At 40.5% G+C, this 13911-nt stretch overlaps 2 protein-coding genes across 3 annotated transcripts in view; one reads left to right on the forward strand and one right to left on the reverse strand.

Moving 5' to 3' along the window:
* The window catches only part of LOC148071312 (histone deacetylase 7-like), a 46604-nt gene extending 39248 nt beyond the window's left edge, over positions 1–7356 (forward strand). For both annotated transcript variants that reach the window (XM_087801596.1, XM_087801595.1), the window contains exons 21-25: positions 1156–1274; positions 1348–1481; positions 1544–1628; positions 3802–3939; positions 4005–7356. In XM_087801596.1, coding sequence (XP_087657722.1) covers positions 1156–1274; positions 1348–1481; positions 1544–1628; positions 3802–3939; positions 4005–4039 — 511 coding nt within the window. In that variant the 3' untranslated portion in view covers positions 4040–7356. The remainder of the gene's footprint in view (positions 1–1155; positions 1275–1347; positions 1482–1543; positions 1629–3801; positions 3940–4004) is intronic.
* Positions 7357–8368: 1012 nt separating this feature from the next.
* Positions 8369–13266, reverse strand: LOC148071313 (twist-related protein 2-like). Its single transcript, XM_087801625.1, has 2 exons — positions 12322–13266; positions 8369–8850 (listed from the first exon to the last, which is right to left on the reverse strand). The coding sequence occupies exon 1, from the start codon at positions 13102–13104 to the stop codon at positions 12529–12531; it is 576 nt and encodes a 191-aa protein (XP_087657751.1). The 5' UTR covers positions 13105–13266; the 3' UTR covers positions 8369–8850; positions 12322–12528.
* Between the last annotated feature and the right edge of the window lie 645 nt (positions 13267–13911).

Genomic DNA, 13911 nt, shown 5'->3' on the forward strand with positions numbered 1-13911 from the left:
TTGTGTTTTCTCAAATGTATAATTTTTTTTATGCATTTCATCATCATATTGTCGCACTCACCTTCACACCTGCGAGGGCTCCAGCTATAGCAGCCCTGGCTACGTACCAAAAATGAATTAAAAACAGTGATGAAAAACTTCAAACATCTTCTTTGAAATACTTTCAAGTAGATGTTTTAACACATTAACAGAAGCTCCAAATCTGCACCTTTAAAATAAATCCATTAATATTTGTATTATTCATTGTTTTCTGAGTCTTTATTATTCGTAATAGCTTTGAAGATGTAGAGAAATGTCACTATTTAAAAATCATTACAATCATGGAAAAAAATCATGAATTAAATATACATTGGTCCCTCGCATTACACCAAATATTGAGCATTTCTTTTTTAACTTGTTTATATAAACATTTATTTGATATAAGGTCCCGCAGAATGTCTTGGTGCTTGGTTCTGTTTTTCTTTTGCTTCTTTTGTGTGTTATCTTATCTTTAATTCTCTAATTCAGTACTGACACAACAAGAAAACCCTGTTGTGTTTGCAAAACTGTCAATAAAGGTTGTCATTTTAATATTGCAAACTCAACACATTGTCATTTAATATAGCAAACTCACATATTAGTTGCATTCCCTCTCGACAACCTTCTAAGTGACAGTGACCTGAACAGCTCCCATAATGCTTTGCCGCCCAGCCAACTTATGACAGCTGTCGATCAGTTTCGACATTGAAATAGACTTAGAATTGAAATACACTATTGTCGCAACAAATCAGTCATCAGTAAATAGAGCAAAGTGTGTAGAAAGGCATCATGGGAGTTCACTGTTTTTCAAGTCGTTAAGTTGGATGCAGTATTTAAGTTATGTGGTCTTTTTGACTCCGCCCCCTGACTGGAGTAAGTGGAGCAAGCAACCATGCAGGTAGATGGAAAAACCAAAATCAAACCATGACACGAACATGAACTAATCCACCAGTGCTACCGTTACTACACCAAATTAGCCACATTTATGCTAACAAATGCACATGCTTAATGGTTGTTATTCTAGCACAGACTCTGCAGATCAACTCTTTAAACATCTGCAGATGATTCTGAACTTACATCTTGCTGTCTCTCCATTTTTCATCCTATTAAATCGGTCCCATGTTTTCTCTTCTCTAGAGCTGTGGTGATGCCTATCGCCCACCAGTTCTCCCCGGACGTGGTGCTGGTGTCGGCTGGTTTCGACGCAGTGGAGGGTCACTCGGCGGCGCTCGGAGGCTACAACGTGTCGGCCAAATGTGAGAAAAGACGCACACGGAGACGAGCGTCGCCGATGAATTCTTGATCGAAACTTGTTTGATTCTGGCCCAGGTTTCGGCTTCTTGACCCGGCAGCTGATGTCTCTGGCCGGGGGTCGGGTGGTGCTGGCTCTGGAGGGTGGGCATGACCTGAAGGCCATCTGTGACGCCTCCGAAGCCTGCGTCAGCGCCCTGGTAGGGCTGGAGGTGAGGACGAGCTTTCGTTTCTGCCCTTGGGTGGCATTGTCACACTCTGGACTTTGTCTTAGGTGGAGCCGCTCTCTCAGTCTGTACTGGACCAGAAACCCTGTGAGAATGCTGTGGAGTCTTTGCAGAGAGTCGTCCGAGTTCAAGGTGAGCTTCACCTGACTACTCCCACGATTACACAGGTTTAGATCTGACCTCTAATCCATGGGTCCCCAACTGTTGTTGCACCACAGACCAGTTTAATGTGGTTATTATATTCATGGACCGTCATATGTAAAAAAAATAGTTTACAGGTTACATTTTTGAGTAAACGTCTTTATGTGTCAAGTCACAGGCTAATGTTACTTTAGAGAAAATACCATCTTTTTTTAAAACTTAACACATTTAATACAGTGTTATGAGTCTGTGTGTGAGTGTGTGTCTGCGTTCATGTGTTTGTGTGTGTACTTTGCATGTGCATGAGTGTATGTGTTACATGTGCGCAACTGTTGCGTGCGTGTGCGTGTGCGTGTGCGTGTGCGTGAGTAAGAGTGAGTGAGTGAGTGAGTGAGTGAGTGCGTGCTCTGACCACTGTGTAACTGAACCTCAGCGTTCTGGGTCATTCACACGTTGACCTGCACTGAGGCAGTATCATAATTCTTCACACTCTTAATAAACGTCAGCTTCATGTGCGAGCGAGTAACAAAGTCAAGTGGAGTGTATCAGAGGAAGCATGTTCTGTTACTACAGGTGATTTCATCTGGTAGTTCAACCGTTGAACACTGTTGAGTGACCTTTTGACCTTCATTTTCCCACCTCAACACGGAGTGTCGATCTTTGACTTTACTGCTGACCAAAGAGGCAAGAAAACACAGAGGTCAAAGTTCAAAGATTGAAATCATTTCTTATATTTATGAACTGTCTCTGTGTGTGTGAGTATAAATGTTTAATATGTGTGTGTCTAAGCATGTGTGCGCTTGTATGTGTGATGTGTGTCTTAATACGTGTGTTTGCGTGTTGTGTGTGCACATATGGGTTTACATTTTTGTGTGTGCACGTGGTTGTGTATTCTCGAGTGTGTGTGTGTCTGTGTGGGCATGTGAGCTTCAATGTGTGAGTGTTCATGCATGCATTCTTGATTGTGTGTGTGCATTTGAGGTTTTTTTATGGCTGTGCGCGTGTGTCTATGTGTGTGTGAGTTTTGATGTGTGTGCATGTGTTTATGTGAGTTCTAATGTGTGTGTGTGCGTGTGTTTTGTGTGAGTTTAAATGTCTGTGTGTGAGTGTGTATGTGATTTGAATGTGCGTGTGTGTGGGTGTGTGAGTTGTGATGCTTGTGCGAGTACATTTCTCTCCAGGATGATCATCACTGCTCAGTAATCAACAGTTATAGCTGCAGGTTTCAACAGTTTTTCTTCCTGCTGGGACCTTTGACAACAACAACAGAGAGAGAGAGCGGAAGCTGTCAGTGAACGCAGCTGTGAGGTTGCTGGTGCTAAACCCATACATATTGTGTGGAAGTCTTATAATCTAGCTCTTTCTAAAGTAGTTAAGAGTGGACACTTTAAAACGTCAAAGGTGATTGAGATGCTGTTCTTATTGTCTTTATTGTGGTTTCAAAATGTTTCACGGATACGCCCGACTCTGTGTGGACAAGGGTCTGAGAGCGGTGAAGAAAAGGGTGCAGGCAGAGTGGAGACGAGTCTCGGGGGCGATCTGTAATCGAGCTGATGGGAAGACGAGTCAGAGGAGTCAGAGTTGGAGATGATCAGGTTTTCGTTGGGACTCACTAGGAATGAGTCTATCAGAGGGATCATTTGTAGAGAGTCTGGAGGAAACTCACGCCAACAGAGAGAAGGATAGAAGTCCTGGTGCGAGGCTGTCAACTGAACATTGTCTGCCTCCATGAATTCTTCATGCTTTTCTTTTCTTATTCTTTCCATCATTTTTCTTCGATATTGAGCAACTGACCATCTCTGACCTGCATCTTCTTCTTCTTCTCCTCGGCCTCCACACACACACTGACCTGGCTCCAATTATCTTCAAACACTCCTCTGGCACCTTCTCAACATCGCTTCCTAATTGTGCACAAATGTTATCCCAGATAAATTCCATTAATTCAAATGATTTGCAAAGCCTCAGGAATGTTCAGTTCATAATTTTTTGCTAATATCGACCCTCGTGTTAGTCCTGAAGGAGCCTGTGAAGTCCGGGCCTGTGTTTATAACATGCTCCATGTTTAAATTCACATCAGACCGGATCAAAGAAACTCTCCCTCCAGCGAGAACACCAGAATCAAACAGTCGGGCTCATTAATCTCCGTCCCGTCTTTTTCCCGCAGGTGAGTTCTGGAGTAGCGTGGAAGACTCGGACGCCACCCTGGACCTGTCCTACCTGCAGGCCCAGAGACGACGAGTCAGACGAGACTCTGACAGCGAAGCCATCAGAGGCATCGCCTCGCTGTCCGTGGGGGCCGAAGGTGAGTCCGCGGAGAGGGGACCAGATCGAATGGTCGACGGTTACAAATGTTTTTTCACTCTTCAGGAAACGAAGAAGAAGAAAGAAGAAAGAAGAACTGACGCACAGACACTCCCTGACGACGATGAGACGTCCTCTCCTGTCCGACACTGTAGTCTCCCGCTGACTCTGAAACTACTGACTCCTCTGATGCCACCTTTACGCCCCAAAAATCATTCCCATACATTGAAAGTTTTTACTTCATTCAAACACTGATGGAAGTAGGAACGCAACGCAGCGTGCAAGCTCTCCATCAGGAGCCATCAGGTTGTAAGTGTCTTGATCAGGGGCACATCAACACAATCGTATACGAAGTTATGTGCCGCAATCCAAACACTCTACAGTCAGAGCTATGTCTACGTCCCTCCAAGAGACATTGTTTTTGTTTTGCATCAAAATGAGTCGTCACTCAGGTCGGATCCAAACCGGCAATGGTGACGTTGCACAGTCAATCAATCTGACCAATTTAAACTCCTTAGCTCCTCTTTAGATTTTCCAAACACAACATGACCTCTGCTTTAATAATCAAACCAGGTGCTGTATTTTATGTGACCTTTGATGACCTTTTTATTTTATAAATGTTTTGTTTAAAGGTCAAATAATGTGAAAACACTCCTGACTCACTCCCAGGTTTCAAATGTTAAAGACTTCCTCTCCAAGATGCATTAAGTCTCTCATCATGACCATGTTTAGAAGTTATTACTTTATTAAGTTCTCCCCCGTTTGAAATCTGGGCGAACAAGAGGTTACGAAAGCAGAGTCCATTATGGTGCAATAATGGCTTCACTCTTCCTCCAGCCAGCTGTAATCACAGCCCACTTTGTTTATACAACGAGTACTTTGGAGGTGGAGACTTCTGGGATTGAGGACACGCTGTGACAAACCTTGATGTTTGACCAATCTCAGCAGAGTGGGTGTGGTAATGGTGAACAAGATTTTAACTCCAGAAAGGTTTTTTTCAGTGGGCGGGGCTTAAGATCAATTTTCTAATAAATGCAAACTGATGAGTACAATAGAGTCAGAGATCAATTTTAGAGACTCTCAAATCAACACGTTAGTTTCACTTCAAAATAATTAATTTCGAGATGAAAAAAATGTATGACATGACACAGGGTTGAAGAATGACATTCTGTCCCCAAATAATGTCACATACAAGGAATGAAAGTTCAAAGTTTACAAAGAAAAAATGCTTTTATTTTAAGCCCTTGAAACGGTTTTCCAGCAGCTACACAAGTGAGAGAAACTCTGAAAAGGGCTACACTCACAACAACATGATTTGAATCCACAACAATCAGACCATCTTAACTCCTGAGTTGACCCTAAAGTTCAAGATGATTCTGTTGAAAATGATCAGACACGACCCGACTCTAGTTTAAATATTTGTTCTGTACATTAGGTCGGGTGAAGAAACGTCAGGGCTGAAAACAAAACACCAAAATGTCTTAATATTTGGACTTTATGTGGATGAAAACTTGATTGAATAGATTCTGTATTAATTTATCAAAAAATATAAAATAAATGCTAATGTTCATTCAGTTATACACTTTCGCAACATTGAAGTATTCCATCTTAAAAACGGATGCTTGTGCTTTATTGAGTCCATATTTGTTATCTGAACTATAAAATGTCATGTGACCCTGAAAATACTTTTTGATTTGAGCCAAAATGAAAAAATTGTTTGATTTATTTGACGATATATAAACGATAACCTGCTGTTCTAAGCAGCTAAGTACTGTACACAAAACCTAGCTTACCTATTAGCACTTTGATAAGTATTTTCTTTTAGCTAACTTGAGCTTTGAAGTTAGCTTTTGTTTGCTCATATTTAGCTTAAATCTTTAGCACTTTTAATGCTATTAGCAGTTTGAGCATTAGCTGCTTTAGGCTATTGGTGCTTTTTTTTAGCTTTTTTTCTGCTTGTTAGCACTTAGAGCTAACTCTTCACTCTGACAACTCTTGGCTAGTTTCACTCGAAAGTTGAGATAAACAAAAAACATTGTTAAGATACCTACTGATGCACTACTAAAAATGTTTGTATAAGAAATAAATAAATGTTGTTGTTTTTTTTAACGTCAAGAAATCATCTATTCATTTGCAGCTCAGATAAAACTAGTGCTCATCGTTCATTTTAAGAAAGTACAATGGAAATCCCCCCCCAAAAATGACACACAATTTTGAGTTATTTTGTCCGATAAAAGTTCCAATATTAACGTTTTACTTGTTATTAACGTGTTACTACTATATTTCAGCTGAAAATGCTTCTTAAAGTTTTAAAAGTCATCCAAGGCTCACTTTAAAGGTTCATTTTTTTTGTTTTGTAGCAGATTGGATTAGCACTTAGCTAATGAATTAGCATTAAAATAGCTAACAAACTAACTTGTCATTAGCCGCCTGACGGGTCATGTGACACTTTTATATTTTGGGTGATGAATCGGAAAAACATGAAGATTACACAATGAAGAAATTCTGAAAAACTTGATGTTAAAATACTGTAGCAGTCGATGCAGCTAAGAATGGCCGTCCTTTGCTCAAAGACACGTCGTCCAGACGGTTTCTGACCATCTGCAGATGTCGGTGTCTTCAGTCACGAATGATCCTCCTAAAAGTTCACTTTGAAACACATCGCAGATTCGGAGTCGACATCAAAGACGTGTCGCTCCTTGTGTCATTGCGGCGTCCTGCGAGGTCAGAGGTCGTGGGGACAGCAGTGATGATGATGTGTGTGACGAAGGTCCATGAAGGTATTATTTTTGCACTGGGTTGTTCTGTGGACCTGAAGCTGTTGATTTCTTTGTGCTGTGAAGTGACGACTCAGCTGTTTTTTCACTGTCAGGTGAACCAGTTATTTGTTGACCAGGTGAGCGTCCGGCTACAAGGTTCATGTTTACACGTACAAAAAATGTCTTAAATCTCCGGGTTGAAGTGACTTTCACACTCAGTTTATCTGCTGACTCATCGTTTCCCCGCTCGATTCGTCTCGTCCGCGAGAAACATGTCCGCCGCACGCGAGAGACTCTTGAAACGTCTTCACGCAAAAAGATCCTTCAAAAACATTCTGGAGCAGATGTTTGAACTGAAACCAGATTGACTTCTGAGAAGAAATGTTTAAACATTGTTGGTGATTTCTTTACGTCATGTTTCGCGAACGTGAAACCTTCTGTTTGTTCGAAAACTTCATCGGCGGCGACGATTGATGATAAAAAAAAAAAAGTCAAAATTCCTGATCACGTTGTGTCTTAATTGATCCCAACAATTGTTTGACCAAAGAATGAACTTCGGTGCCTTCTACGTCTGAATGTTGAAACTCGTGTACAGTGTAAATAATCCGCTTTTGTCTTTTGTACCGTTGGTTTGTCAATAAAGTTGTGTTGAAACTGATTATTTGATTTTGAAGTGAGATGATTCTACGTGTGAATGTGAGAAATGTTAATATAATATTTTCACAAATTATTATTATTATTACATTATTAATATTAGATAAGCTATATAATTAATTATTATATTATTTTAAGTACAAAATTATTAGTTTAAATGTATTTAAAACATTTGTACATAATGAGATAAACCTATGATGCAAACAAGCGGGAAACGATTGTTGACTTAAAAAAAACGAGTCGCAGCGAAAGTTAAATCTTTAACCAGTTCAATATAAAGTCAAGAACTTTTTCCAAGGATGGAGAAAAATGATTTAAGATTGAGCATCAACTTTTTTTTTCTTGTCATGAAAAGCTTGTGTGACTTTTTAAAAAAAAAAAATTGAATAAAAGGTGTTTTTAATTCAAATTTATTTAAAGTGTCAAATCATTTCAAAGACACGTAACAGTTTAAAAAAATAGTTGTTTTTTAAGAATCAACAATAAGTGAATCGCAGTGTAATTTAAATCTAAAAGTTGATAACGAAGGGGGTGGATTTAAATAACTTTCTGTTGTAATTGTTTCTATGACATCGTGAAACAGAAGCTAAAACGCTAATACTAATCCAATCAAATAGAATCACTGAAAAAAAGGTGATAAATTTAAGAAGTATGAACAACAGTTAATTAAAAAATACTTTGTCTGAAAACATTTCTGATGAGCATAAAATGTGTACAAATATATGCGAGACAAAATCAGTGTTTATGGATTAAACTCTTTAAAATCATGTGAAAAAATTACGAAATAAATTGCTTTAAATACAAATAAGTATGAAGCAAAACCAGTGATTGTATTTCAAATGGGAGAAAATATAGAATACGACTTATATTCGGTTGAAATTGCCGAAAAATGATTCATCGTCGAAACATATTTTGCATCTACAGGTACGTGTTCAGCTTCACGACAGATAAAATATATGGACCGACATCAAGATGGATCCGTTTATTCAGGTGACGTTTGAAATAAAATTGGGGAACGACGTGATGAAGAAGCTTTTATTGTCCACAGGAGCAACACGATCAAGAGGATGAGAAGCAGACGAACAGAAGAGAAACGGTTACACACGAGTCCTCAACAATGTGGCAGTAATTACTTCATCATGACTTCTTTTACACAACCGTCTTTGTCCGTTTGTCTTCCTCCGACTGCCAGGAGAGAGGGAAGAAACAAAAAAAAAAACATCCACGTGAAACAAAAACTTCTTTCAGAAAAAAAAGACAGAAAATTCACAAATATACACAGAAGCTCGACAACGCTGCCGCGCGACGGAGCGATTAGCTTATTAGCATTTGAGCTGTAAACATTCATTAGCTGTGACCCCGGCTAACCAGCGTGCTCATTATCATCAAAATGTCCGCCGTGTGCCGAGTCAGCACCGTAAGGTCATCACAGCCATTTTGTTTGATTGTCACTGCAGGCCAGCTGTTAGTTTCACGGTGTGTGTCCGGGGGAGATGAGTCTGGAAGACAGAACACGAGCGTCAAACAAACACTTGTAACATGTTATCTGTGAGTCTGTGGATGATCACATGACCTGAGAAGGATCTTCACCTACGTTACACAACAACACAAAACTAAAAGATTGTTTTGTTCAACGCAACTTCGTGCTCGGAGAGGATGTGCACGAAAAAATGTATTTAAAATTCAGGTTTTTATTTAATTTAACTCTTTATTATTTTTGTGTTTTCATTTTTTTTTTTACACTTTAAAAGTAATTACTTAAATAAAAATAAAACATTTGACACATTTATTACAACAGGATAAATTGCAATTCTTCTTTTTTTTTCACAATAAATACTGTAAAATAACCTTCTTTTTTTTTTTTTTTTACCAATTTTACCAAGTCATTTTCTGACTTTACGTTAAGTTATCTTTCTAATACATTTTTATACAAACTATGTTTTCGGAATAAACTTAATATTTGACTTTATTTGACAGGGACCACTTTTTAAATATTCTTAATATACGTTCAACTAATGAAAATGTACTTAACGTTCCTCTCGTTTAAAACCCACCAGTTAACTCTGTGTGATGTCATTTCCTGCAACAACATCCTGCAGTGTCGAGCTACACAACATCGCTAGCTATTAGAAAACGCCAAACTATTTTTATTTTTATTTGGTATATTATTATTTGTTGTAGATAATAAGCAATGATTCAAACCAAAAACAACATTTCTATATAAAAATATATATATACTTTATATATGACTTTTTAAAATCTGTGATGAGAAAGAAAATGCTCTGCAACAGCAGGTCATTGTGTCAGTTCTCTTGGCACTGGACTTGCAATTTTGAGACCCTCTAGTGTGGAGGTTTTTTTGGTGTTTTTTAAAGAGAGATTTGTAAAGTAAGGACTCCATGTCTCAAAAGTAAGTCCTAGGGGCCAAACTTGGCCCACAGTCATCTAGTGAGGCCCTAAACCTTAAATAAAGTGTAATTAATAAATAATATTTGCGTTTCAATGGCAAGGAAGAACAACGTGTGTCTTTTTCAAAAATTGTTGTGCTCAAACTTTTAGTTTTATTATTAAAAAACAACTTTTATAGACAAAAGAAATATGTTACAACGACATTTGTCGACCGGTGCAGTCACAGACTCTTCAGTTGACCGGGAAATAAGATTTAAAATAAGATTGGTAGATGTTCAAGAACCCACCTGTCAATCAAATATTTCAGGAAATATCCTCAATTTCTTTCGTTTTTTTCCGGTTCTTTCTCTTAAAAAAATATACTTTATTATCAGGTTTTTCTAAGTTTTTGACCCTGGTCTTAAAAAAGCATTCTATAAATACTAATTAGTTAGTTACTTACTTATTTTATTTTAATTAATTCAAAGAAGCATTTAATCTTTTTAAATATATTTTCCCTCTTTTCCAGGTTTTCTTTTCTTTTCCATTATATCTTTTTTTCATCCCTTCTTTCTTTCATCTTAACATCCCTGCACAGAAGAATATAACGTGGCCTCTGAGAAAAAATCGTTTTTTTTACATTACATTTTATCACATTAATGTGTATTTTATGTTATTTTATTATATGAGTCAGTTGCATGTGTGACTAAACACACACACTCACACACACACAAACACACACCTGGCTGTCTTGGCTCTTAATATAAAGAGCTTCAAATGTGGTTTAAGATGATTTTTTTCTGAGTATTTGTCTTGTATTTGGATCAATAAAGCCAGAGGTTTAATGAGTGTCCAACAGCTGGACACTGCATACTATAACACACAGACACACACACACACACACACAGGCCTGCAGCAGGGCCGGTGTGAGGAGCAGTGACAGGCGTTTTGATTATAGTATAAACAGAAAGATGAGAGTCGTTTTCCAGCTCAAACAGAACAATTGAGTCATTGTGAGTCGACCTGAGGGTTACACACACAAACACACACACACACACACTACACACACACACGCTCTTATTCACTTCTCGTCCTCGACAATCATCCACTCACTTGCTACAAGTTGACATCCGCCCCTTGAATGTGTGAGTGAATCTCCAAGTGTGGCTGGAGGTAATGACTCTCGTGCTGCGTTCAAGGACACGTCTCGTCATGCGGTTCCATCCAAGGAAGTGGAACCTACAGCCGAGGCCACTGGAGGTTTGCTAATAATAGTGGGGAACACCTGCAGGTAGCACGTGGCCCTGTGTGTGTGTGTGTGTGTGTGTGTCTGGACAGTGTTACACGTCCACTGACAAACTCTTCTCTTTTCATCTAAATTCCTGCTAATTTGAACACACAAGAAGTTTACACTTCCTGTCCAAACAAAACTGACGTGATGAACTTTTGTTAATTGAACACGAAGATCTCTCTCTCACACACACACACACACACACACATAGAAACACACACACGTAATTAAAGTGCTGACCCCGGCCCCGGGTACACACACCTTCCTGATGCCTCACAAGTGTTTCCAATCTAAAGGTTCCTCCTTGTCTGGGCCCCGCCGGGGCCTGATTGCACGACACTGGATACAAGATCCTGAACAGCAGCAGGAGTCGTGAAGCTCGTGTCCAGGGAGAAAAAACAACCTTTTTTCCTTCTTTCGAAGCAATATTTTTATTGACAAACTGCTTTTTATTTCTGGTTGTATTTGTTTTCCTCGTTGTGTGTCATCATTCTCTTTACTCTTTTATTGCTTTGTTTTGATTGTATTTGATATTTCCACCAAAAAAAAAATATATATATATATATAAATATTTGCAGACGTTTGGCTGAGCTGACTGTTTTTTCAGGGCAAACCTAAGAAAAGTGTGACACGGGGGCCACAACAGGCCCTTTGACTCTATATATGTGGCCCTTGGATAAGACTAATGGTGTAGAAATCAAACAACCTTTTTGTTTTGTCCTTCTTTAATTGTTCTTGACTATTTCAACTCTACATTTGTACAAGTTGTTTATCTACTCAAGGAACGGTGACACATGAAAACCCATCGATTTTACTTGAGCTATAGTTGCACATTTTGGTAAAAGCAAAAATATATTTTCTTTTAGTAATTTCAGGTTTAAATCAGACAAATATGTTTATGTGATTGGAATGAAATCGAGGGAAACATCTAAATGTTTGTGAGGTAAAAGCTTCCTCCATATCTTTGAGCTGCAGAATCGTCCATTAAAAAAAAAACATTTGACTTGAAAATAAATAAATATAAATAATTTTTTTCCAAGATAACATGGACAACGTAAGAGTAGTAGATCAGATGATCACCATGCGACAACCTCATGTCAATCAAATATATATTAATACAATTTAAAAAAGTTAAATTATTGAAAACGTTTTCTTGCAGACGATACATTTTTCTATCTACCTTTTACTGTTTACCATTTTTTCATCATACTTTTCAACATCGTTTATCATTTACGAGCATGTGTTTTGTGTGTGTTTGTGTGTGTTTTTTTGTGTGTTTTGTGTGTCTCACCTGAGGGGCAGCACTGGAGCGCCTGGTCACAGGGAACCCAAGGCTTGGACAGACGGGGGACAGTACTTGCAGAGGAATCGGCAGTTTGTCGTTGGGAGCAGCAGAAGAAGAACGAAGGTGAGAGTCAGACCGCGAAGGTACAAACAGAGTAGGGGGACGGGGGACGGGGGGACGTGGACACGAGAGGGTCGAGGAAGAGAGAGAGTCCTAGTGGCTGGTGGACATGGCCCAGGCACCCTCCATCCTCCAGACGGAGAAGGCGTAGCTCAGTCTCTCGTGGGCCAGGTAGTTGCAGCTGGCCAGCTTGGCGTCCATCTCGTCGCTCTGCAGCACCTGGTAGAGGAAGTCGATGTAGCGCGAGGCCAGCTTCAGGATCTGGATCTTGCTGAGTTTGTCCGATGGCAGCGTGGGGATGATCTTGCGCAGCGAGGCGAAGGCGTCATTCAGCGACTGCGTGCGCTGCCGCTCGCGCACGTTGGCGATGACCCGCTGGGAGTGGAGGTCCTCGAAGGGCTGGTCGGGCCGAGGGCCCAGGGAGGTGGGGGCCAGCGTCAGGACCGTGGTGGTGGTGGTGACGGCGGGGGTCTTCTTCACCCTCTTGGACGGCAGCAGGCTGGCGGGGCTGCCGCTGCTGCTCTCCTCCGCCTGGCTCAGGCTGTCTTTCTTGGGGTGCGGGGAGCGTTTCCTGGTCTGGATGTTCTTCTTCAGGCCGCGCTCCAGCTCCTCCTCGCTCGCACCCAGGCCTCCTTCTGGGGAGTTGGTGCAGGACACCTCTTCTCTCATCTTGGTCCAACCAAACCTCAGCGCGGAGAAGATGCTTCTCGTCCTCCCGGAACGATCTGTGAGGTTCTTGTGTCACGGCTGCCGGGCCCCCATCAGAGTGAAGCCGCTTCCTGGTCACCTTGTTAAACGTCTCACATTTCCCTCCTCGACCTGGCAGACAGAACAACAACAAACCATCTGACAGGCTCGTCCACCTTCCAGCCCCTCTTATACTCCAGCCCTGACCCGGGTCCCACTGGATCCTCTCATTGGCTCCGTGGACCTCCAGAGGGCGTGATCCGGGCCTAGACCAGGCACAGAGACAGGAAGTGAGCGCGCAGGGGCGGGTGGTGGTGGAAGAAGGGGGTAAGTGGGGCTCCCGACCAATGAGAAAAGTTCTCGCTCTAAGGTTTCAGGGACGTCTGAGGCTTTATGGGTTCCAGATTTGGAGCTGCACCCCCATGTCTACATTTTTCCTGATTAGAGCAGAAATCAACAGGAAACAACTAATGACACCTCAATGAAACCATTTGAAATATGGAGCCGCTTTATCGTCTTTTAGTCTCTTTAAGAAATGAACGGTTTGACTTTTACCGTCGTCTGGTGTCATCACAGGTGCGAGGTAACAACGACACGAAACTACAACATGTGCTACATTAGGATATTTTTGTTAATCCACGTTTTTTAAGATCAAATTTAATTACAAATGATACGTTTTGATCAACTGATTTCACCGAGTCCGTACAGTTTCCTCTCTTAGCTGGAGCCACATCACTTTCTCACACTTTTGTTGATGTAAAAGTTTAGTAGCTAGTGTCATTAAAAACA

Source organism: Callionymus lyra, chromosome 10 (assembly GCF_982586985.1).
Source record: "Callionymus lyra chromosome 10, fCalLyr1.hap1.1, whole genome shotgun sequence".
Classification (NCBI taxonomy): domain Eukaryota; kingdom Metazoa; phylum Chordata; class Actinopteri; order Syngnathiformes; family Callionymidae; genus Callionymus; species Callionymus lyra.